This window comes from Nannospalax galili, unplaced genomic scaffold (assembly GCF_000622305.1).
Source record: "Nannospalax galili isolate Female #2095 unplaced genomic scaffold, S.galili_v1.0 scaffold569, whole genome shotgun sequence".
NCBI classification, from domain to species: domain Eukaryota; kingdom Metazoa; phylum Chordata; class Mammalia; order Rodentia; family Spalacidae; genus Nannospalax; species Nannospalax galili.
The window spans coordinates 473,668-496,735 of NW_008360300.1; the positions used below are offsets into that span (position 1 = coordinate 473,668).

Genomic DNA, 23,068 nt, shown 5'->3' on the forward strand with positions numbered 1-23,068 from the left:
AGTGGAAATTTTGGGACATGGTGCCTAGCAAACATAGGTGGAGTTTGAGCATTCCAGGCCAGCTTCCATTTCTGGTTTGAATTCTCTGCTTCTTAACGCTAATAAGACTTAGCTACCCCCTACCCCATGTCCCATCCTGGAGCTGTTCCATTGTCATGATGATATAGTCCCAAATTCTGAGCCCAAGTAAATCCTTCCTCCTTTATTTATAACAAGCATTATTTCATATCCACAAGAAAAGTAAGTAATCCAATGATCCTTGGAGTACAAATGCAGCCACAAGTTCTGGAGCCACCAGAAACGAGAGAGGCAAGGAACAGACCTCTCCTTGAACTGTTAGAGTAAATATAGTACTGTTAACATCTAGATATCAATTTCTGGCCTTAGAGCTGTGAAATATATTTCCATTGTTTGAGTTATGCAATTTGTAGTAATATGGTACAGTTAGAGAAATGTTTTTCTTAGGGCTTTTTTGGTGAGCATCCACTAGTTGGTTTCTCAGGCACCCAATCTGAGTTATGTGAAACAGAAAGAAACCCAAGGAGTGTCAGTCCTCAGATTCCCAGATCTCTGGACAGCCTGCTATTTCTACCTTATTTATATATAATGTTCAAGGAATTTTTTTTAATTGAACACAGAGAAAAAAATATCTATTTCATCTTTTCGGCAGCAGAAAATAACCCCTGAATTTCACTTTGTCATCAATTAGAATGGTCAAACTTTCAAATGCATGCTTCTGATTATGTCATTTTCTTGCAGAAAGTTCTTCTATGAATCCCAACTTCCTATTAAACTACAATCCTCTTAGCCCAGCATTTATTCCCTTTCTAATCTGAACCCAATCCTTCTGGTCTTATTTCCCACTATGCCGTTTCCAGGGTTTCTAAAAGTAATGCTTACTTAAGACTCTAGATCTTCTAGATGTTAATAAATGATAAGCATACGTGAGGGGTAGAGTTCTATAGTGAAATGACATTGGTCAGTGATGAATTTATATTAAGGGTAAGCAAGCATCTTTATTATGAGTTTTCAGATAGTTTGCCAGTGTACAGTATGAATCTCTAAGAAGCAATTAAAACTTGAAATATTTCCTGAACTCACCTCACCAGGGATATTTGAGCCCGTCTCTGCAGCAGTCACTTTGACATCTCTTCATTCTAACTTTCTTCTCTAACCAAGTATACCTGTTTGTAAGAACTCAAGCCTGTTTTGTTCTTGATTTTACATACATACACACACACACACACATACACACATGCACACACACACACACATACACACATGCACACACACACACACATACACACATGCACACACACACACACATACACACATGCACACACACACACACATACACACATGCACACACACACACACATACACACATGCACACACACACACACATACACACATGCACACACACACACACATACACACATGCACACACACACACACATACACACATGCACACACACACACACATACACACATGCACACACACACACACTTTCTGTGATGCTGAAACGGTTCATGATCCAGGCACTATTCCAATTTTACAAAATTTCCCATTATGCTGGATTTTGAACTTAGTTCTTCTAGCCCTGGTATATTGTAATAGCCTTTGGAGTCTAGAATGAATACATATCTGAGTCATGTTACAAAATATTCAAGCTATTTGTAAAATAAACCAGTTTAATAATACTGCTAGCTGATGTGAAAGGCAGCAACATTCCATCCCACCAGCACATATACAGATGTATCAGACAGGGACGGAGGAGTGGCAGAGTGGTCAGTACGGCAGCAGTTGACACATGTCCTTTATCTTTTCTCCATGGCAACTGATTCTCAGGTAATCTTTGGGATTCAAAAGAAGGGAGATGCTCTTCTATCCTGGCTTTTTGAGTCCCTCTGTGGCCGAAAGGACTGACAGCAGGGAACTGTGCATCATAACGCAGAAAAAGGATCTGTCACAACATCCAGCATGTTAGGTAAAAATAATATTTAGCAGCAGTGAAATGAAAAAAAGGAAGAAAGGACAGGGCTGCCAAACACATGCTTAAATGTCCAAGAGATGCTCGGTCCAGTTGAAGCCCTAGTTGTATGGTGAAGGAGGTGGGTGGTCAGGCTCCCCCTGGAGGTCCAGAAGAGATAGGCTGGCAGTTGCCCTGAAACACTCAAGGTAGACATTTGTCTTGTGGTCTGTGTGACAAAATGTACTCTGAACACTTTTTTTTATAACAGAGGAAGCAGCTTCAAAGCTTTGTTTCCATGAATGCCCATAACTAGCATTTACTGGGCCTCTGTGGTAGAGGACTTTCAGTGTGTAGACAAGACCAGCAGAGCTGGCTGAGGTTACACCTCTGATCCAGAGTGAACATCACAGTTACTGGGGGACTGAGATTTCAACTGTATGCTGGAGGTGCTCAGATATCACCACAGCCAGAGCCACCATAGGAGAGCCATGGACCAAGAAGGGGAAGCCTCAGTCACAGGCCTGCTCCAGGCCACCTTGTTCTTCATCTGCCATTTGTAACCAGCTCCAGTCTAGAGCCTGAAAGTCAACAGGAACATTAAATACTCAGCAGCCACTGTAAATTTCAGGACATCTTTTCTCTTCATAAAGCAACCAACACAATTTAAGTAAGTTTAAACCTGTTATCAGCAACAGTCTTGCTACTATAAGGAACTTTTGAGCCAAGTGAGCTATATATTCAAAACTGTGCAGGTATTTTCTTTGGACTAGCTTAATTCCTGGAATCCTATTCCTGTGGAACCTAGAAAGTTATTTTTGGCATAGGGCACTTATTTATACAATCCCTGCAGGTAGATGGTTCTGAGCTAATTTCAGCTATCCATTTCCAGGTCTACCAGATGAGGTTTCTGTTTTCTCTGGCTAAAGTGCAATCAAATAGTGAGACGGAAGAAATGGAACTATGGAGGGCCCACTGTTGGAGGACCTGTGACTAGATTAGAGACTGCAACTGGCAGTGGGGTCTCCCTTGATTCTTCCCCAAACTTAGCAGGGAAAGGGTAGCAGAAGATTGCATTAGCAGGCAAAGGCCATTTAGACATCTGTAGTAATGCTAATTTGTTTTAAAGTGCCTGTACCTTGGCTGGTTTTTCTTCAGGTCAGTTCCCTGACACTAGTACTGTCTATGACTGCACTATGAATCCCTGAGCTACAGGCCATAACAGGTTCTTCTTTTGTCATCATAGTCCAGCACAGTGCCCAACATATAGAGATGCTCTGCAGTGGTCCCCAGGATGGGGAAGGGCTTCTGGGGATGCCGTGGCCTCCTCATCGAGATTAAGTCTCCTAAAGATGGAGCCAATGCACATTACATACCTGTAAGCATGCAAGGATTATGAACAATTTTAAAGTGTACTAGAAAATAAAAGACATTCACTGAAAGCACGGCTAACACCGAACTGTGTTTCTTCTTTCTTTTCTCTTACTACAGAAAGAGAGCAGGGAATAGCTTGGGTCCCTGCAGGCTGTTACCGTAAAGCTCTGGTCCTGCTCCTTCACGGTGTCTTGCAGGGCAGTTTCTAGCCGGGCGCAGAGAGTGTGTGCTTCAGCCAGCAGTTCTTCACTAAAGACAATGATCGAATTACTAGAAACAGGTCATCAGTGTCTTAGCAGGGCTAATAACACTGTGTTAACATATGCTAGAGCCCTCTCTATACTGTTTGAAACAAAGTAGCAACTACTTTGAATGTCTTAAACTACCACATCACTGACTAGTGATTTCATTGGTCTAGTTCATTAGTGTTCAGATGCTCAAATCACTGAGAAACATTATTGCTGAAAATATGGGACAGTAAATAGATCTCCACATAACAGAAAGGCAAAAGAGATTGATTCATTCATTTATTTATTTATATTTTATGGGTATAAGTGTTTTGTCTGCACATGTATCTGGGTACCATGTGCATGCCTGGTGTCTACAGAGGCCAGAAAAGGCTGTCAGAGCCCCTGGAACTAAGAGTTACAGATAGTTGTAAGATGCCTGTGAGTGCTGGGAGCTGAATCCGGGTCCTCTGTAAGAGCAGCCAGTGCTCTTAACTGTTGAGTCATCTCTCCAGTCCAAAGACTTCTTTTTGACTTACAAGGTAACTAAATTTCTCTCCAAATCTAAAGATGTTCCCTCATTATTTTTTTGTTTTTTTTTCTGCTGGGAATTGAACCCAGGGCAGGGCCCTGCACACCCCAGGCAAGTGCTCCATCACCAAGCTATAGCCCCATTCCATTTTGAAATGGAAAGAAAAAAAAAGCCCAAATCAAGCAATTTGCAAGCTTCCATAGTTCCTTCAGATTTACTGAAGTGCAAAGTCCTTCCTCTAGACTGATCACTCTTTTTCCTATAACAAGAAATGCCTGTTTTCTATCATCAACTACCTACATGATACAGAGAGATAAGAGTTCCACTGTGCTCACAGGCTGACTTTTCTGAGCTCTGAGGATATCACTGGAAGAAAACTTCCAAGGATGACAGAGTTCTAGAATTCCCTTCTCCCTCAAAATGTGGCATTCTGTGTGGAAAAGAACCAAGAGCACATCCCCAGGGCTCCTAGATAGACTCCAGGCTCAGTGCCAGCTAAAGAAGGTAAGGAGAGGTATGTGACTTGGCTATTGTCCTCCAGATGTGGGAGAGATAATTAAAACTCAATAGTAATGTGTAATCAAATAACAAACATGCTATATATACACTCCCCAGGATCAAGAATTAGGAGTTTTCAAAATAGCTTTATTGCTACATAATTTATATGTTATAGTTTGCCTGTTCACATTGTAACAACTTTAGCATATGTACAGAGTTGTACAGTCATTACTATGTATAATCACAAAAAATTATTATCACTCTCCAAATAAACCCTGTACCCATTACCAATCAGATGAAACCTCTCTACATCCACCATAGGCCATCATCCATCTCCTTCCCATGTTTGGAGACAAGCCAACAGGAGCTGCTTTTAACTATCTGTAATGTCAGGGGCCAAGGATATAGAAATGTGAATGTCAGTGGAGCTGAACAAAACAAACAGACTTTGAGAAGAGGGCCATTAGTGTGTGCATGGGTGGTGAAGTCTTTGAAGGATGCGAGGCAGAGGGAAGCAGTGTGCCCTGTAGGTAGAAACCACTAAACAAAGTAAATCTGGGGGTGGGGGTGGGGGTGGCGTGGGGTAGTTGGTGTTTCTCTAATGAGACTGGCAAGTCTTTGTGCTTCTGGCATTTCTGCTGCTGCTACTGCTTTAGATTGGGGTGAGACTACAGGACTAGAGCCAAGAGACTGCTGGACAACCGTCCCCCAACTCAGGGGGTCTCCAGTGAGACCTACATTACTGCTGCTGCTACTACTTCAGGAGAGTAGAGCAAGTCATTTGTAATAGACAGTCTACTGTCTACTTAACCCAAGAGCTACATTCAAGTGTTTACAACTGCCTAAAAAAGTGTAAACATGATCTATAATGGAGAGGAAACCCACTGTTAGTTATTAGCTAAACCACTTGGCCAGATTTGCATTCTGGGTAGACAGAGACTGGGCTGGAAGTTAAGAGAGAAGCAAATGGGAAGCAGAAAGCCTTGCCAGGGAAGGGTTATAGGTCTGTCAGGAAGGAGAAAAGAAGGGCTGGTGAGATGCAGGTGAAGGCACTTGCTGCCAAGCCTGATAACCTGAGTTTGATCCTCAGGCCTGACATGCTGGAAGAACGGAAGTGACTCCTACAAGTTCGCCTCTGATTTTCATAGCCTGCAGTGGTTAAGCCTCACCCCATGTATAAATAAAGTAAAAAATAAAGAAAAGAGACGAAGGGGTAAATGGAGGACAAGAGGAGGCCTTGGAAGGAAACAGCAAACTTGGCCACTCTAGCTGGAGGTGCCCCAGATAGATGTGATTGGTAATAATCATGGACTTCCATTCCATGGTCTCCCCAATGTGCCCTTGAACTTGGCACTGTCAAGTATAGCTTACCTTTTCTTGGCTGACTCAGGTAAGCTGTCACAGGCACTGGAAGGTTGGGACATTAGCTGGCCAGGGTGACTGAGTCGAGAAGCATTCATGCTGTCTGGGCTTCCGCTGACGGGACCTCGGACCTTGCTCTGAAAGACAACCAAAAAGATAACCAACAAAATTCTGGAGCCAATGGGCTGGATAGATGGCTCAGCAGTTAAGAGTGCATACTGCTCTTTGCAGAGGACCCAACTGCCCTGTTAACCCCAGTTCCAGGGGGATCTGATACATCTGGCCTCTGTGGGCTTCTGTGTTCACATGTACGTACCACACACAAACACATCCACATTCACATTATTAAAGATAAAGAAATCTGGGCTAGAGAGATGTCTCAGCAGTTAAGAGCACTGGCCATGGTTCAAATCCCAGCATCCACATGGTGACTAACAACCATCCCAAACTCCAGTTCTAGGAGATCCAATGCCCTCTTCTGACCTTCAAGGACACTTCATGACACAGGTGCACTTCCATGTATGCAGGCAATACACTCATACACATAAAATAAAATAAAAATAAAATATGAAAAAAAGTAAAAAATTTAAAGAAATTATGGAGCCAAGCAATGAAATAAATTCTGCATTTACACAAGTATTTTCCCATGAGACAACTGGCCATAAGACACCATAGCTATTCCTAGAAGCTAGTCAACATGTACATTTAATGAGTATCTGTATATCAGCAGCTGTGCTTTGCAAGAAAGGACTCTAGATAATGGGAAGAGTTGAATGCCTCCATTTTTAGGTTTTTGTTCATTTGACTCCTCAGCAAGCTATAGAAAAGAGGAAGGTATTCTTATTCTTTTCCACGTAGAAGACCAAGCCACATGAAGAGCTTAAGAGACGATCTGTGGTATAGTTAAGAAAACTGAGATGCCTGGACGATCCGTGGTATAGTTAAGAAAACTGAGATGCCTGGACGGCTAGAGTAGCTGCAGCCAGCCCTCTTCCAGCCTGAGGCTCAGCCAGTGGCTCCTGTGTCAGCTTCTGTACCTCCTCCAGTCACTCTCCTATTTAGCCTCTGGCTACTCCTTTGTTCAGTTGTCTCACACTCCTCACAGTCCCTGTTCCTCCCCTCATTGCTGCCAGGAGCTTTACAGCCCCACCCTTAGCCCTCTGGTTTGGTTCCCTTTCTGGCTCCATAATCTCCACTCTGGCTAAACATCAAGGTCCACCTTCAATAAGTCATTCAAGGAAGCCACTTTCTATCATTCCTCACCCATCTGCTGCACCACCTGTGGGAAACGCAGCCACCTGCTTCATTTCTGCCCTGGACATGCAAGCTTTGCAGATCATTTCATGCTAACTGGCTGGGGTAGCTTGCTCCCCACAGGGGCTATTCACCCCATGATGCCCCTCACTCTTAGTGCTGAGGTCTGACAAGATGCCATATTCTGTCTCTAGCTGCCACTTAGTGATTTCTTCATAATGGCGTTCCTTCAATATGAAGGGGAAGAAGAATCTCTGCAGTGTTTTCTCTTATGCTTTGAGAATAAAGGGTGACCCGCATAAGCCAGTGCTGTCCCCTGTCCAGTCTCACCCTCGGTGACATCCTATCACCTCTGCTCCGACCTGCTTTCCCCACTCGAATATCACATGCTCTTCTGGAACATGCTCACCACCACACAAGTCTAACTTGTTCAGGAGACTTTCTTGTTGCTCCCCACTTCCAGGAAGAAAGCCAGAGTTCCTGACCTGCTCTCACACACCTCCACTCGTACCCACGGTAATGCCCGATAGTACTTCTTGCTCAGTCTCAAGTATTCTCATTCACGTCCTTGTCCAAAACCCTCACCAGATTATAGCAGGTACCTTACTCTTCTGTTCTCCATATATCTCTACCTTTCATACTGCTGGGCACTCAGTGAATGCAGATGGCAGATAAAGCCAGCACCTGTCATCTTTCCTCCCTCCTTCCCTCCTTCCCTATAGGAGGAAATGTTCCTCACTCCCCTTTGCCCCAGGCAATCCATGACTTACGTTCCTGATTTTGACAGAGATACAGGGATCTGGTTTTATTCTTCTACATAGATATCTAGTTTTCCTAGCATCATTTGTTGAAGAGACTGTCTTTCCTCCATGATTTGAAAATCACTCCTGAGAGAGTGAGCATCACCTGTCTCTGTCCCTTGATGCTGTGACTCTTCCACTGTTCTGCCTCCTAGGTGTATAGAGGTGCTCCAGCCTTAAGGATCTTTACAAAGCACCATTTTTTCTTTTTTAATCTTGCTTTCACAATAAGCCACCAACTGCTCACGCCCCCACACACATACTTTTTGTTTTGCTTTGCTTTCTGAGGCAGGGTCTTGCTAGCCTTGAACTTCCTGCCCCAGAGTCCCAAGTCAGGGATCACAGATGTATGCTATCATGCCCGACTACATCTTTGCTCTTGGAGATACTAATGACTGAACAACTCTCTCACTTTTTGGCAGTCCTTCAACACTAGCAGTTCTGGCTTTCAAGACATGTCATTACTTGGCTCTTCTCTTTTTGCCAGCTCTTTCTTGTTTTGCTGTTTCACTGAGTGGCACTGAGTGGCATTGTAACTACATTAAGATAGTGTGTACATGTTCACAAGGGCCTTAAAACAACAACCACCACCACCCAAACCCTTGGAATAAACCTAACCAAGGAAGTGAAAATTTTAAAACAACAAAGAAACTGAAGATGACACTAGAAGATGGAGAGAATTCTCCATGTTCAGGGATTTGGTAGACTATTGTAAAAATAGCTATATTACCAAAATCAACTATAGATTCAATGTAGTCCCCACCAAAAAACATTCTTCACACAAGCAGAAAAATAATTTCAAAACTCATATGGAAACATAATAGTCAAAGAATCCCAAGCAAAAAGAACAGTTCTGAAGTTAGCTCTATCTTTGATTTTAAGTTATACTAGAAAGCCATAGTAATAAAAACAGTGTAACTCTTGCACAGAAATGGACTCAATGGGACAAAACAGAGTACCCACATACAAATCCATGCGGCTATAGTCATCTGATTTTTGACAAAGATGCCAAAATGCTCATTGGAGCAAAGATAGTATCTTAGACAAATGGTGCTAGGAAAACTAGATATCCATATGTAGAATAAAACTAGATCCTTTATCTTATCCTGTACAAAAATTTATTTCCAAATGAATCAAACTCTTACTACAGGACCTGAAACCCTGAACCTGATGGAGGAAAATATAAAGAAACCATTTCAAGATACAGGCACAGGGAAGGACATTCCGAAAAGGACTCCAAGTGCTCAGGAAATAATAGCAAGAATGGACAAACAGGATTGCATGAAACTTAAAAGCTTCAGCACAGAAAATGAAACAGCTGAGAGAAAAGACAGCTTTCAGAAAGGGAGGAACCTGATTACTCATTTGACAGATGATTAACATCTCGAATATACAATAACTTCCCAAACTAAAAACCAAGAAATCAAACAACTCATTTAATAAATGGGCTAATGAAATAAATGGACAGTTCTCAAAAGATGAACTACAAACAGTCAATAAACACATGAAAAAAGGTTCAACATCACCAGCTACCAGAAAAATACACATTTAAACTACACTGACATTGCAGTTTACCTAAGTCAGAATCATTAAGAAAACAAATAATAGCAAATGCTGGCAAGGATGTATACACAAGGGAGCCTTTATACACTGCTGGTGAAAATGTAAAGCGTATGACCACTATGGAAATCAGTATGGAGATTCCTCAAAAAATTAAACAGAACTACCACATGATCCATCCATTCCATTCCTTGGTAGTTACCTGAAGGACTCTGAGTGAACATACGAAGAAATAGTTGCTTACCAATGTTTATTATAGCACTATTATAGAAATGCCCTAGGTGTCCAACAGCAGAGAATGGGTAAAGGAAATGTGTATGTAGAACACCATGGGAATATTTCAGTTATAAAGATGAAATCATCTTTGGGGCAAATGAGAAAAGCTAGAGATAACCACACTGACCGAATTATAAATATCAGGTACTTTCTCTCATTTGTGGATCCTAGATTTTAGACACACAAAATGATGTTTCTATTTGTGACATGAAAGCAGAGGTGAAATGATCTAATGGAATGAGAGGACTAATGGGTGGGGAGAAAAAAGATTATGGAGGGAAGGAATATTTTTGGTTAAAGTACATTATATATTTGTATGTATGCCAATACCTGTAAGAAACCCAGTATTATATATAATGAATACACACCAACCAAAAAAAAATTTTTTTTAAGTGTGTATAGGAGGTTTGGGCTACAATGCTGAGAGCAGCACAGACCTGAGTAAGGGTCAATCAGGCTCGTTGATATAACTAGGTTGGATAAGGGATATTCTAACTCCTGGAACCTACAAATTGGCTCTATTTGGAAAAAGAGGCCTCCACACGTAATTAAGTTAGGGACCCTGATATTAGATGATCCCAGTGATCCAATCCAGCCATATCTGTTCTCTCTCTCTGATTTTCTCTTGTTTTTTGAGACAGGTTTCATTACATAGCTTAGGCTGTTATGAACTCATGATCCTCCTGCCTTAGCTTTCTAAGTACTGGGATTAAAGCTCCTGTCCAGCTTTCTCTTTGTCTCTGTGTCTGTCTGTCTGTCTGTCTGTCTGTCTGTCTGTGTATTGCTAGGTACTGAATACAGGGCCTTATGTAGAAGGCAAGCATCCTATCACTGAGCTTTGTCCCTAGCCTTGACACATGTTCTTATAAGAGAAAATCAGATGAGAGACATTTATGTCACCTGAACTTAGACACAGATCTTGAGTCACTAAAGCTGGAAGAAGCAGGAAGAGCTCTGGCCTGGAGCCATCAGAGGGGGACCATTCTGCTGACACCTAGGTTTTTAAATTTCTGGCCTCTGAAGAGAACAATGTCTGCTGTTTGGAGCTACAATATTTGTGGTGATTACAATAGTCACATGGACAAATAAAAAAGCCTCACACAAGGAAGACCAGGACGCCTCTTTGCCCATTTCCTGTCATAAAGAAGTGCTAGTGGAGCAGCCACACCTGAGGGGCCCCTACCCCTCTGTAGAACAGTGATAGCACACAGGGGCGGAGAGGCCTGAGAAGCTGGAGGAAAGGCTCATTTACACAAGCGATCTTCAGGAGGTTCCAGAGCTCCTTCTGCCGCTTCTCCTGAAGCCGGACGACAGTCTTTTCATCTTCATTCATTAGACTCACCACCTCTTCTACCTTGGGCAGCAATTCCAGTGCCTTCTGCTTACAAACCATGGTTTTACTGTAAAGAACAAATGTACCACACTCTAGTGAGCTTTGGGCTGGCACAACATTATCCCTGGCTATTATGGACTATCAACAAGAGTGCATTGTGAGAAAACCAGAGCACAGCAAGGACATGAGCCTTTCCTTGGTCTTGCTGTGACTCCATATCCTATTCTGGAACAGGATGGGGAGGGAGGATGACAACACAGACTCCTACCTGAGCTGTGTATAAATCACTCGCACTTTCTTCTCAAAGCCTTGGATTGCCTGAAGGAGCAGCCGCACCATTTCCTGACTGTCACCATCTGTCCTTTGGTCTGAGGATGAAGGTGGCATAGTGTCCTCCAGTGGCCACCAGGGTATACCAATGACTCAAAAACAAGACAAAGAAGGGGCCAAAGCAGCCAGAACTCCTACCTCTTGGCTTTTCCCTTAGTCTCCTGTAAAGTTCCCTTGCTTGTTCTTCTCTGGAATAGAAAAAGCTATTTAGAGCCAAAGCCTCACAGGGACAACTGAAGTGTTAGTCTGCTAATTCTTGCCAACAGAATCACAGATTTTTTTAGACATAACTGGTCATATGTTCTCAATGGGGGGGAAAAACTGTTGTTTTTGGTGATATTTATAGTAAGCAAATAATTATTATAATAACTCAAATACCCCAACATGCACAATCTTGAGGAAAGAGAACCCTCTCCATGGATTCCTCCTCTGCTTGGCTTCTACACGAACGATTCAAAGTGCCATTCCTGGACCTGACCAATAAAATACCCTCAAAAACTTGAGTCCAAGGCTAGACAAACTCCTATCCCTTCCTCTAATAGAGATGGGGCTGGCAACAACCTCAAAAGAAGACTCTGTAACTGCCCTTGGTGGACACACCTGCAATTCCAGCACTCAGGAGGCTGCGATTGTAGGATTTCTGTGAGTTTGAGGCAAGTCTTGGTTACCTAGCAATACCAGGACACCAGTTTGTAACAAAGCAAAACAACACACACAAACACACACACACACACACACACACACACACACACACACACTTCTCATTTGAAAACCTGAAGAGAATAAGGGGTAAGGAACAAGATACAACAAATCTTTATTTCCAAATTTCTCAACCTAAAAGTCCTAGTAAGAGTATCAGGGGACACTGATAACTGCAAATGACATAGCCCTTAGTAAATGGATCCATCTGCCTTGAACCCTCTTGTCAGCACATGAGAGCTACACACATGCTAGGTCCTCCAAGTAGGATGGGTCTGAGTAAATGCCTTTGACCCTTTCTGGAGACAATGCCAAATTCCTAGACCCGCCAGGCTTCCCTTTCTGCCCCACTTCTTGCTCTGCCAGCCACACCTGGAAAAGGGTAGGCTGGATGAGCAGGGATATCTGCAACCATAAGAAAGACTACTGCTGTTTCACAGCCTTTAAAGATTATGAAAAAAAAAAAAGATTACAAGCTGCTTTTGAAGCACATGTTTGAGTGGCCCGTACATTTGTAAGATCACTTTTCCTTGCCCCTTGAGAGATCTGGACACTAAGGCTCAGACTCATGGTCACTTGTTCCAGCTTATCCTAGGAATGTTCCAAGATGATTTACCAGGAGATATGCCCCACAGGCACACAGAACCTCCTGAGGGAATCCTAACACACACCTAGACACGTCAGAGGGGTTGCTGGTGTGTGCTAGGAGCAGAGTATAGCCCCTCCCGGGTGGTACTCACAGGTCGTCCAGAGTGCCCCCCTGCTTCCGTCCCATTGGACTCCTCTGTAAGTCGACGATGTCAGTCTGCAGAGCCATCATCCTCTCCACCAGATGCTTCACGTCGTTCTCCTGATGGAAAAGCTGTGCTAATGTCAACTGATGTAAAAGGAGTGTTCTGAGGCGCAGAATTTGCTGGGGCAGGCAGTGGAGTACTCTCCACACTCACAGGAGATTCCCAACTGACAAGCTAGTAGGACTGTGGACTCAGAAGTCAGAATGGTTTGAGCTTGGATTTCATGTCTACCACTTCTTAGTCTGCCACCTATTGTAGTAGTTCCTTAACCATAAACCAGTTTCCTCGGCCATAAAATAAACCTCTAGTAGGACTTGAATAGAGGGATAAATAGATAATGTACAGCATGTAGCAACAGAGATGTCTAGTGCGTGTAACTTTGTCTTCTTACTGTACCTACTCAAAAGTCACTGTGTGCCAAGTCAGAAAGGAAGACACACACTGCTCTGAGGTCAGGCAAGGGGCCATCATGTGGGGTATGTGCACATATAATGTGTTGAGTGCATGTGTGTATGTGAATGTATGATGTGTAAGAGCAGAGGAGCGTGTGTATGTGCATGTATGTATGTGCATGTATGATATGTGAGTGCAGGTGCATGTATGTGTGTGTGCCACATGTGTGTGTGGAGGTCAGAGACAACTTTTAGGAGTTCATTTTCTCATTCTACCTGGTTTCTGAGGCAGGGTCTTTCTTGTTGCGTGTACCCCAGGCTAGTTGGCCTGTGAACTTCAGGTAATTCTCTGGTTTCTGCTTTCCATCTTGCTGAAGAAGCACTGAGATTACAGATGTGCGCTACTGTGTCTGGCTTTTTATTTGCTTGTTTGTGTGGTTTGGAGAGACATGATCTCACTGTGTTGCCCCAGCTGGCCTGGAACTCATTAGGTAGACTGGACTGGCCTCAAACTCACAGAGATCTGCTTGCTTCAGGCTCCTGAGTGCTGGGATTAAAGGCATACCATCACACCTGGTCTATGTCTAGCTTTTTAAAAAATGAGTTCTGGATATCGAACTCAAGACATCAGGCTTGCACAACAAGCAGTTTTACCTACTAAGGCATTCCATTGACCCATTAGGTCTCATTTATAAAGACAGACACTAAGTCACTGGGCCAAAGGTCTCCTATCCACTGCATGGGGTGGGGTGGGGTGGGGGTGGGGGTAAGCCTTGCAGGGTCTTGGATCTGTGCATGATATACAGAGTTAGGCTTATTTCCCTCAACTTGAAGAGGTGTTTTCAATGGCATCTGTTTACAGTGTCCTGAGACTTTCTGCTTAGATTCTTTCTTATAGATACAATGTTTCAACAACATTAGGCCAAAATTTTAGTGAAGAGAGTGCTGATCATTTATCCAATGTGGTTTTGTTTTTTTCAGGGGCATCTGACATTGTACTCCTTTTTTAAATCTGGACCGTTTGTTGAGCTGTATAGTTCTTAATTCTGGCCACAGCAGGGCTCCCTGTATCCACTACTCTGTTTCCTTCTAGCAAGTCTGGTTAAGGTCAAAGGATGTGGGAAGGAAAACTTAAATTTTGACATAGCAGATCAACCCAGTATTGGATAAAAGAGTGGGATATGGTAAAACAAAGCTTCACCCACACCACAAGTACAGAACCCTAGAATGAGTGTCCTACCCGCCCACACAGCTCCACAGCCTGTTCCATTTCCCTCCAGGCCAGCAGCAGTTTATCTGATGCTGGAAAAAAAAATTGGGAAGAAAAAAAATGAAAAACAAAAGCACTCTAAAACCAAAACAGAAATAAGAACTGAATTATAAGAGGACAAAAGAGAGCTCAGAAAAAAGCAAAGAAAGGCAAAGGCAGCAGGAATAGCATGGTCATGCTCATGGCAGAGCAACTCACTGATCCCAAACTCAGTCTGCTCACTGTACTTCTCCAGGTCAATCTGGATGCTGCTCTTAAAGAAATCCAACTTGGCCTTGAGTTGCTGGGCCATGGAGGCCATGGAGTTCTTCATCTTGGAGAGGCAGCTGTTATTCCGAAGGAGATTCATCCTGCAGTGACGGTAAGAAACAGAACTGTGGAACACCTGTGGGATTTAAATACTACTTCCTGTACAGTAACAAAACCCTCTGCCAAGGGAGGCCCTGCTATAATCACTGTCACCACAATCACCAAAGTAGCCACCTAGAACTGTAAGGACAACTTCCCAGCTTGAAGCTATGCATAAGGTTCTATGCCAAAACTGGAAATAAGCACAACATATAGGGCCAGTACATTTGTCCTAACTGGGGAAAGCACCAGCAAGTGCCCTGCACACTCATCCAAGGAGTATTACTAACCCAAACTGCACTGAGCTTCTTTAAGTTCCAAATTCTGTGCAGGTGAGCCAGCCCAGGCCTAGTTCAGAGTTCCTGCTTCATCTGCCTACTGGGTTCTGCAGGTCAAAGAGCCTCCAGCCCACCCAGCTACTTGCTACCCATCTCTCCTAATAGTTGTTTCTGGGGCCCTGCCGAGGCCACGTCCCTAGAGTCAAAGCCAACAAGCAATTTTAAATACATTAAGTAAAAAGCCTGGCACAGTACATGGCAGCTCGCTGTCCCTGCTGTAGTCGGTTGCAGTCTTCCTTCAGGGTTTGGATGCTGTGCCAGACCTGGCCCCACACTTTCCTCAGCTGGAAGAAAGAGAGGTTCCGCTTGGGCTCCTGAACTGGAAACAGATAATTGTCAGAGAGTAACTCTTCTAACAGGAACCACATCCTGCCTTACAGCATCAAGGGTATTTTTATAAGTTATGTAACTTTGTAGGTATTATGCTTCATTACTAGCTTAAAACATTTTGGTTGTTCCATTAACAGATGTGCAGGTGAACCAGCCCATCAGATGGTCAATAAATGGCTACTGAATTAATTTGAAGGAATATTTTATGATTCAAGAATGATGATGAACACTCATAGTTCCTCCACATGAGTGCAGGAAGATTGCTGGGAGTTTGAGAGTAGCCTGGGTTACACACTGAGTTCAAGACCAGCCTGTGCTGGCAGTGAAACCCTGCCTCAAAAACAAAAAATAAAAAAAGTGAGAGAAAGAAAAATATTTTATAAACCATTTGGAGAAATAATCATTAAGCATATCAGCCCATATATTTTCAATAGAAACTCTTATGTTCACATTTAAGGGTGTATGAATTTTTAAAAAAATTTTTTATGTGTATGAGTGTATTGTCTGTATGTATGTGAGTGCACCTGTGTCGTGCAATGCCTCGGAGGTCAGAAGAGGGCTTCGGATTCCCCTGGAACTGCAGTTAAGGACAGTTTGCAGCCACCATGTGAGTGCTGGGAATCGAACCCAGGTCCTCTGTGAGAGCAGTTAGTGCTCTTAACCGCTGAGCCATCTCTCCAGCCCTGGGTGTATGAAATTTTTATAAAACTTACAAAAATGCAGCTGGCAAGACAGGACAGTGGGTAAAGACTCTTGCCATATAAGTCTGGTGACCTGAGTTGGATCCTTGGGACCCATGTAAAGGTATGAGAGAACTGATTCCACAAAGTTGTCCTCTGACCACCACATAATCATAAATTAATTAATAAAAAATGCAGCACTAGCCAGCAGTGTTGGAGATATTGAAATAACCAAACAGTCTGGAGAGTTTGAGACATTAAAGCTTTGATCTATTTAAGTTTACGCATGTGGGGTGAGCTGCAGGAAACAGGAACAGGAGACACATTAAAATGTCCATCAAGGGTGGGTGAGATGGCTCAGTGAGTAAAGGCACTTGCTACCAAGCCTGACAACTTGGGTTCAATCTCTGGAAGTTACATGGTGGAAGGACATAACTGACTCCCACAGGTTGTCTCCTGACCTGACAAGAATATGTCCCCTTCCAATAAATAAATAAAAATATAATAAAAAATGTTATTAAAATAAACAGGTCTGGAAAGATGGCTTAGTAGTTAAAAGCACTTGCTCTTCCGAGGATCCAGGTTTGGTTCCCAGAACTCACACTGGGCAGCTCACAACCACTTGGGCACCAATACACACGATACACAAACATGTACTCAGGCATATACACATAATAAATAAAATAAAATAAAAAATGTACACCAGGGCTGGAGAGATGGCTCAGTGGTTAATTGTACTGACCGTTCTCGCAGAAGACCTGGGTTTGTATCCCAGTACCCACATGACAGCTAACAACTGTCTGTAACTCCCTTTTCAGAGGATCTGACAGCCTCTTCTGTCCTCTGCAGGCATTGCAAGACATGGGTGCACTTACTTACATGCAGGCATAACACTCATACACATAAAATAAAAATAATAAAATTTTAAAAATGTGCATCAAACATTCATCCAATGGAATACCATACAGCCATTAAAACAAGGCAGCTTTGAGGCTGGAGAGATTGCTCAGCAGTTGAGAGCACTGGCTGCTTTTGCAGAGGACCCAGGTTCAGTTCCCAGCACCTACATGGTGGCTAATAACTGTCCATAACTCCAGTTCCAGGGGATCTGACACCCACCTTTGACCTCCATGAGTACTGCATGACACAGGTGCACTTACACACATGCAGGCAATACACTCACACATAAGACAAAAAAAAATAATGAATTTAAAAATTAAATGAAATATTAAAAATAAATAAAATTTTAAAAATAAGTTCTGATTGGGAGTGGTAGCACACTCCTTTAATCCCAGCACCTGGGAGGCAGAGGCAGGTAGGTCTCTGTGAAATCAAGTCCAGCCTGGTCTACATAGCAAGTTCCAGGCCACGTGGGGCTACAGGGAGACCCTGTCTCAAAAACAAAACAAAACAGTAATAAAAAGTTCTCACTGCCAGGAAGCTCTGGGGTCTTGAAGGCATTTGGAGGCCCACCTTAGCCTTGCTTTAAAAAACAAAAAGCAAAAACATGGCAGCTTTGTATGTCCTAATATGAGAAAAATCCAACCACCACCAAACAACAAATTGAGAGAAAAGGGAGATACAAAACAGTATATATTTATATTATCTTTTACTGAAAAATTTGATAATATCAGTTTTCCTGCAGGGGGACTCTCACTGGCTGGGAAACTAGAAAGAAAATGGTTTCTTGTCACTATACATCCATTTTTTGGTATCTTTTGAGGGTTTGTATTTTTTTTTTTCATTTTTAGTATCACATACATACATCATTTTTTTTGTCTGTTTCTTTTTTTGAAACAGGAAACATGGTCTCATGTAGCCCAGACCACTTGTTATATAGCTGAGGATGACCTTAACTCCTGATCCTCCTGTGACTACCGCTCAACATATATTAAAATAAAAAATGTAAAAATGAGTTACAGAACTAGGCAGTATTCCCTGTCCTCTGTCTAATACTCTTCTTAGTATGAGGCAGAGTTAGCCAGTATTCTCCTTGCCTGGGCTACTCCCTGCATGTCCTAAGTAAAGAAGGCTGCCCCAGAGCCAGATAAGCAAATTTCCTTCAGGTCTCTCCCTCAGACTTTGCCTTAGGTATTACAATTGATCAATTTTAATAAACGATATTCTTACGGATACAGCTGACACTTTCAGGTTGTGGTCGTGGGGTGATCTGAGTCTCATAGGTGATTTTACTGTTGTCAAAGAGAAAAACAAGATCCATGTCCAATGTGCGGCCCTCATTTATCTGAAAGGGACAAGAACACAATGAGCTGCATGGATCCAACCCCTCCTTTCAGCTATGCAGGCTTAGAGACCTTCCCACTGTGCACCTAGGATGCCACTGTAGCCCCGGGGCACTGAGCACAGGCTCAGCCTGCTCTCCTTCCTACTCTTTCAATCTGAACCTTACACATTTATTCTGATTGCCTCTCCTATGCAAAAGTTCCCTGTACACGTCCCACTTCTCTGTGCAAAGACTGTTTCTCAAATGTTAGTGTGATCTCCATCGGTTACTCCGTTACCACTTTAGGGGCAGGGACCATGTTGTGCACTGCTGCAGTCAGCACAAGTCCCTGCATGGCTATGTAACTACAGATAACCACAAATAGTTTTGGGTGACCAGAAGGGTAGAACATAATTTTGGCATCAGAGGCACAAGAAAGCCACATTAAGTGGTCTGGATGTGACAAACTGAATGTGGAATGATATGTATCTTTTAGTAAGCCACACAGGGCTCCTGACCCCAGCTTACAAAAACATGCAAGTCTATGCACTATGCCATTAACTGTTTGTCATAGTACAGAGGCAATGTGGAGTGCAGTTAGTTTCTTAGGAGACCAAGTCAGGGTAAAATAGGGACGTGCACAAGAAGCCAAGCACTCACCTTGACATCTGAAATACACTGAGCAGCAGGCTTGTCCGGTAGCAGTGCCAGACCTGCTTCTTGTAGCAGTTCCTGGTCCTTCTCCAGGATTCCCGTGTCTTCCTGGATTTTGGCTTTTAAGCTCTGCAGACTCTCATCCTCAGTCACAGAGTATGTATGAATGGTGCCTGTGACCATGTTCAAGATATGAACCAGCTGCAACACAACCCAGACGTTACTGGGAAAAAAGCGCCACATTCTTTTCTTCTTAACCTATCTATCAATCATCTATCTATCAGATTATCTATCTATCTATCTATCTATCTATCATCATCTGTCATCTATTAATCATCTTTCTATCATCTATCTATCATCTACCTACTCATCTAGTGTGTTCTGTGTGGGAAGGGTGTCGGGGAGGGATGGCATGTGCATGCCACAGCATGTCTGTGGAGGTCAGAAGAACCAACTTCTGGGAGTTAGTTCTCGCCTTCTACCATATGGGTTCTAGAGATTAAACTAAAGTCATTAGGCTTGACATCAAGAACCATTCCAGAAAAGATTTGTTTACAGAAAGGTCCATGTATTTGCTAAAACCCTCCACTACTCCCAATACTTTCCAGTGAAAGACTAGCTTAAGAAAGATGGGTGCCATGCTTCATGCGTTCTAAACTTTAATATTCGCATCTGCGCTTTTCCTCAGCAACAAGCTGGCAACATGTTACTCAGCTCATTTCTTGTCCTCGCACTTCAGCTGATAGTCCAACAGGAGTCTGAATTTCCTCACAGGGCCAAGTGGCCCATGACCTGCTATATCCGTGTGTGTTTCTTCCTCACAAGAGGTGCTAGGTCCCACTGGGGCCACAGCTGCTGCCTCGGGGCCGCATTGGCTCCGCACTCACCTTCAAGTTTAAGATGTCATCCAGGGCCCTAAAGCAGCCATTGGGACCGTACTGGGGGTCTGTGCCCCTTTGGCGGGGGTGCCACATGAGCATCAACTGCAGCCACTTTTCCAGACGCTCAGCCAAGACCCTGAGGAAAGTACAGGCAGGAGATGCTTGAGCCAGGTGGCCTTGGTGTACAAAGTCAAAACTGCAGCTTTGACTGGTAGCTCAGTTGGTTCAGTGCTTTGATCCCAGAGCCTACCAGGTGTGCTGGCACATACTTGTAATCCCAGCCCTAGGATAGCAGAGACAAGGTGGATTCTGGGGCTTGCTGGCCAGCCAATCTAACCTAAATGGTGAGTTTCAGACCAGTGAGAGACATTGTCTCAAAAAAGGAAGGTGGACAGGGCCTGCGAACTGAAATCCAAGTTTGTCCTCTGGCCTCCACAAGCACTCACCCACATATATGTACCTGTACACATATGACCATAAATAGACACATTGGAAATATCATAGTCTTGCTGGGCATGGTGGCACACACCTTTAAGCCCAGCACTTGGGAGGCAGAGGCAGGCACATCTCTGTGAGTTCCAGGCCAGCCTGGTCTACATAGTGAGTTCCAGGCCAGTCAGGGCTACATAGTGAGACCCTGTCTCAAAAAGCCAAAAAGAAAACAAAAAAAACAAAACAAAAGCATCATCTTGAGTATGTGTCAACATCACATACATGGTAGCAACCAAATGATTATTGAAAATGAGTGATCAGAGGAAGAGGCACAAACATTTCCAACCAACTTAAATATTTAGGAACGTCTCCTCTCCTTTTTGATTTGCAAGGGTTTGGGTGACTTGTGAAGCTTTGAAAATGGATTCTAGAGCTATGTTGAAGTTCAGTGGTAGAGTGCTTACCTGGCTCTACTGTCTGTGCTCAGCACTATATCTGCATGTGTGTATGTACACACACATCACTTTATAGGCTAGCCCTGCCTTCAGGTGATTCTCATTTAATCTAGGACCCTCCCTACCACACCCAGCTTCTTAAAAGATTGTGGGAGTCATGAAAAATCTGGCAACAGTAAAAGGCTACAATGATCAAAAAATCAACTAAAAATTAAGGCCAGATATGATACACACGCCTTTAATCCTGGCAGAGGGAGGGGCAGGGGCAGGGGGATCTCTGGGTTCAAGGTCAGCCTGGTCTACGTAGCGAGTTCCAGGCCAGCCAGAGTTACATAGTAAGACCTTATCTCAAAAAAAAAACCAAAACAACAACAAAAAAAGAAAGAAAACCAAAAACTAATTGAAAATCAAACACATGATGACTCCAAGAAGCATGAACATTTCCAATGTACTGGTGTTCCTGGAAGCACTCACCCATGCTGCACTGTGCTCTTGGCTATGAAAGCACAACATTCATACTTTGTGTTATGCAAGCAACAAAAGCTGCCTGAAACACCTTGGCTCAGACTCAGACTATTCTGTTAGGAACTGCACTATTTTTACTGCACATATGAAGTTTTCTGCTTTCATAGAAACAATTTCCTGAGAAAGCAAAGACTTTCATTATTTCCCTGCTGCCATATTTTTAAATATACACACCAAGTTAAAGTTTCTTTGGATTGTATTAGAATTTTTGATTTTTAAAATTGTTTCAGTTGCTAATGAGTTTCATAGAAACAGTAAATGAATTTTGTCTTAAGATTAATACAGAATTTCCAACAATTTATGAAATGGTTGGACATTTCTGCCATTTTGTATTATTTATTTATGTGAAGTGGCACTTTCAACATTGATGGTTATAAAACCAAAAGATCAATAAACTCTGAAAACATTAAAGATTCTTTATACCCTGTAGTATCAATATTCAACCAAAGACTGGGGATGTGGTTCAGTTGCTGGAGTGCCTGCCTAGCACAAAGTCCTGGGGTTAATGCAGCCATAAAATCCAGTGGAGGCAGGAAGATTCTGAGTCATTCTTAGCTACCTAACAAATTTGGGATATAGGAAACCCTGTTTCAAAAAAACAAGCAAACAGACTAATAAACTAATACACACACCACACACACGCCAAGATTTAAAATTTTTTTTTTTGGTCTTTTTGAGACAGGGTCTCTCTGTAGCCCCAGTTATCCTGGAACTCACTATGTAGACCAGGCTGGCCTTGAACTCACAGAGATCTGCCTGCCTCTGCCTCCTGAGTTCTGGGATTAAAGGTGTGCACCACTGTGCCTGGCTCAAGATTTGAACTCTTTTTGTAAAAATAAACAAGTACATCTATCACATTAATCTCATCAGTATGCAAACTGCCATTGTCTCCAATAAATGTAAAGCTGTATGTATACCATACCAAGTAATTTTTAAAATAAATTTCTTTATGATTTACTGTCAGAAGATACTTCATTTGTATACCTACTTCACTTATTTATTTATTTACTGATTTTTTGCGACAGGGAGCTGCCTGTTCTGCCTCCTGAGTGCTGGAATAAAGACATACACAACTATGCTCGGCTAGTTCATGTATTTATATACCAAGGGTAATATAATTGTTTCTTGGACACAAAGGAATCACAAGTGGAAGTTTTAAGTAACCTTGATCTAGAGCCTGTGCTGCTAATTTTTTAATCCTGCCCCTTGAGAACATCTGAGACATGCACAAGGCAATGTTCCAACTCTTCTTCCTGGACCTCAGACTACCTCTTATACCCTCTCAGATCTCTCAGGTCAGCCCTATGTGCTTCTGCTCACCCTAATCCATTGAACTTCTGCCTTCTTTACCTGTCCATCTTTTGCACATCTACTGACCCCTACCCCTGCCACATACATACCTAGCACATTCAAAGCCATCCCACACATCTGTAATTCACAGGGCTGTTAACTCTGTCTTTGAATACCTACAACAGTCATCACCCGTGAAGCTAACTTACATGAGACTGCCTTGGAGCTTTCTTTTGTATT

General features: G+C 42.9%; 1 protein-coding gene across 7 annotated transcripts in view; it reads right to left on the reverse strand.

The window, feature by feature from the left end:
- Positions 1-1,911: 1,911 nt before the first annotated feature.
- Positions 1,912-23,068, reverse strand: part of Ikbkb (inhibitor of nuclear factor kappa B kinase subunit beta) — a 67,118-nt gene continuing 45,961 nt past the window's right edge. Inside the window, exons 10-22 of one of the 7 annotated variants that reach the window (XM_008824232.3) lie at positions 20,133-20,262; positions 19,252-19,446; positions 18,498-18,612; positions 15,553-15,676; positions 14,870-15,021; positions 14,642-14,703; positions 12,956-13,065; positions 11,655-11,704; positions 11,455-11,554; positions 11,106-11,253; positions 5,973-6,100; positions 3,503-3,614; positions 1,912-2,551 (exon numbers count right to left, since the gene is read on the reverse strand). In XM_008824232.3, coding sequence (XP_008822454.1) covers positions 2,483-2,551; positions 3,503-3,614; positions 5,973-6,100; positions 11,106-11,253; positions 11,455-11,554; positions 11,655-11,704; positions 12,956-13,065; positions 14,642-14,703; positions 14,870-15,021; positions 15,553-15,676; positions 18,498-18,612; positions 19,252-19,446; positions 20,133-20,262 — 1,495 coding nt within the window. In that variant the 3' untranslated portion in view covers positions 1,912-2,482. Of the gene's footprint in view, positions 2,552-3,502; positions 3,615-3,998; positions 4,983-5,972; positions 6,101-11,105; positions 11,254-11,454; positions 11,555-11,654; positions 11,705-12,955; positions 13,078-14,641; positions 14,704-14,869; positions 15,022-15,552; positions 15,677-18,497; positions 18,613-19,251; positions 19,447-20,132; positions 20,263-23,068 lie in introns of those variants that run through there. The other 6 variants (XM_008824236.3, XM_008824234.3, XM_008824233.3 and 3 more) reach the window with 6 other exon arrangements.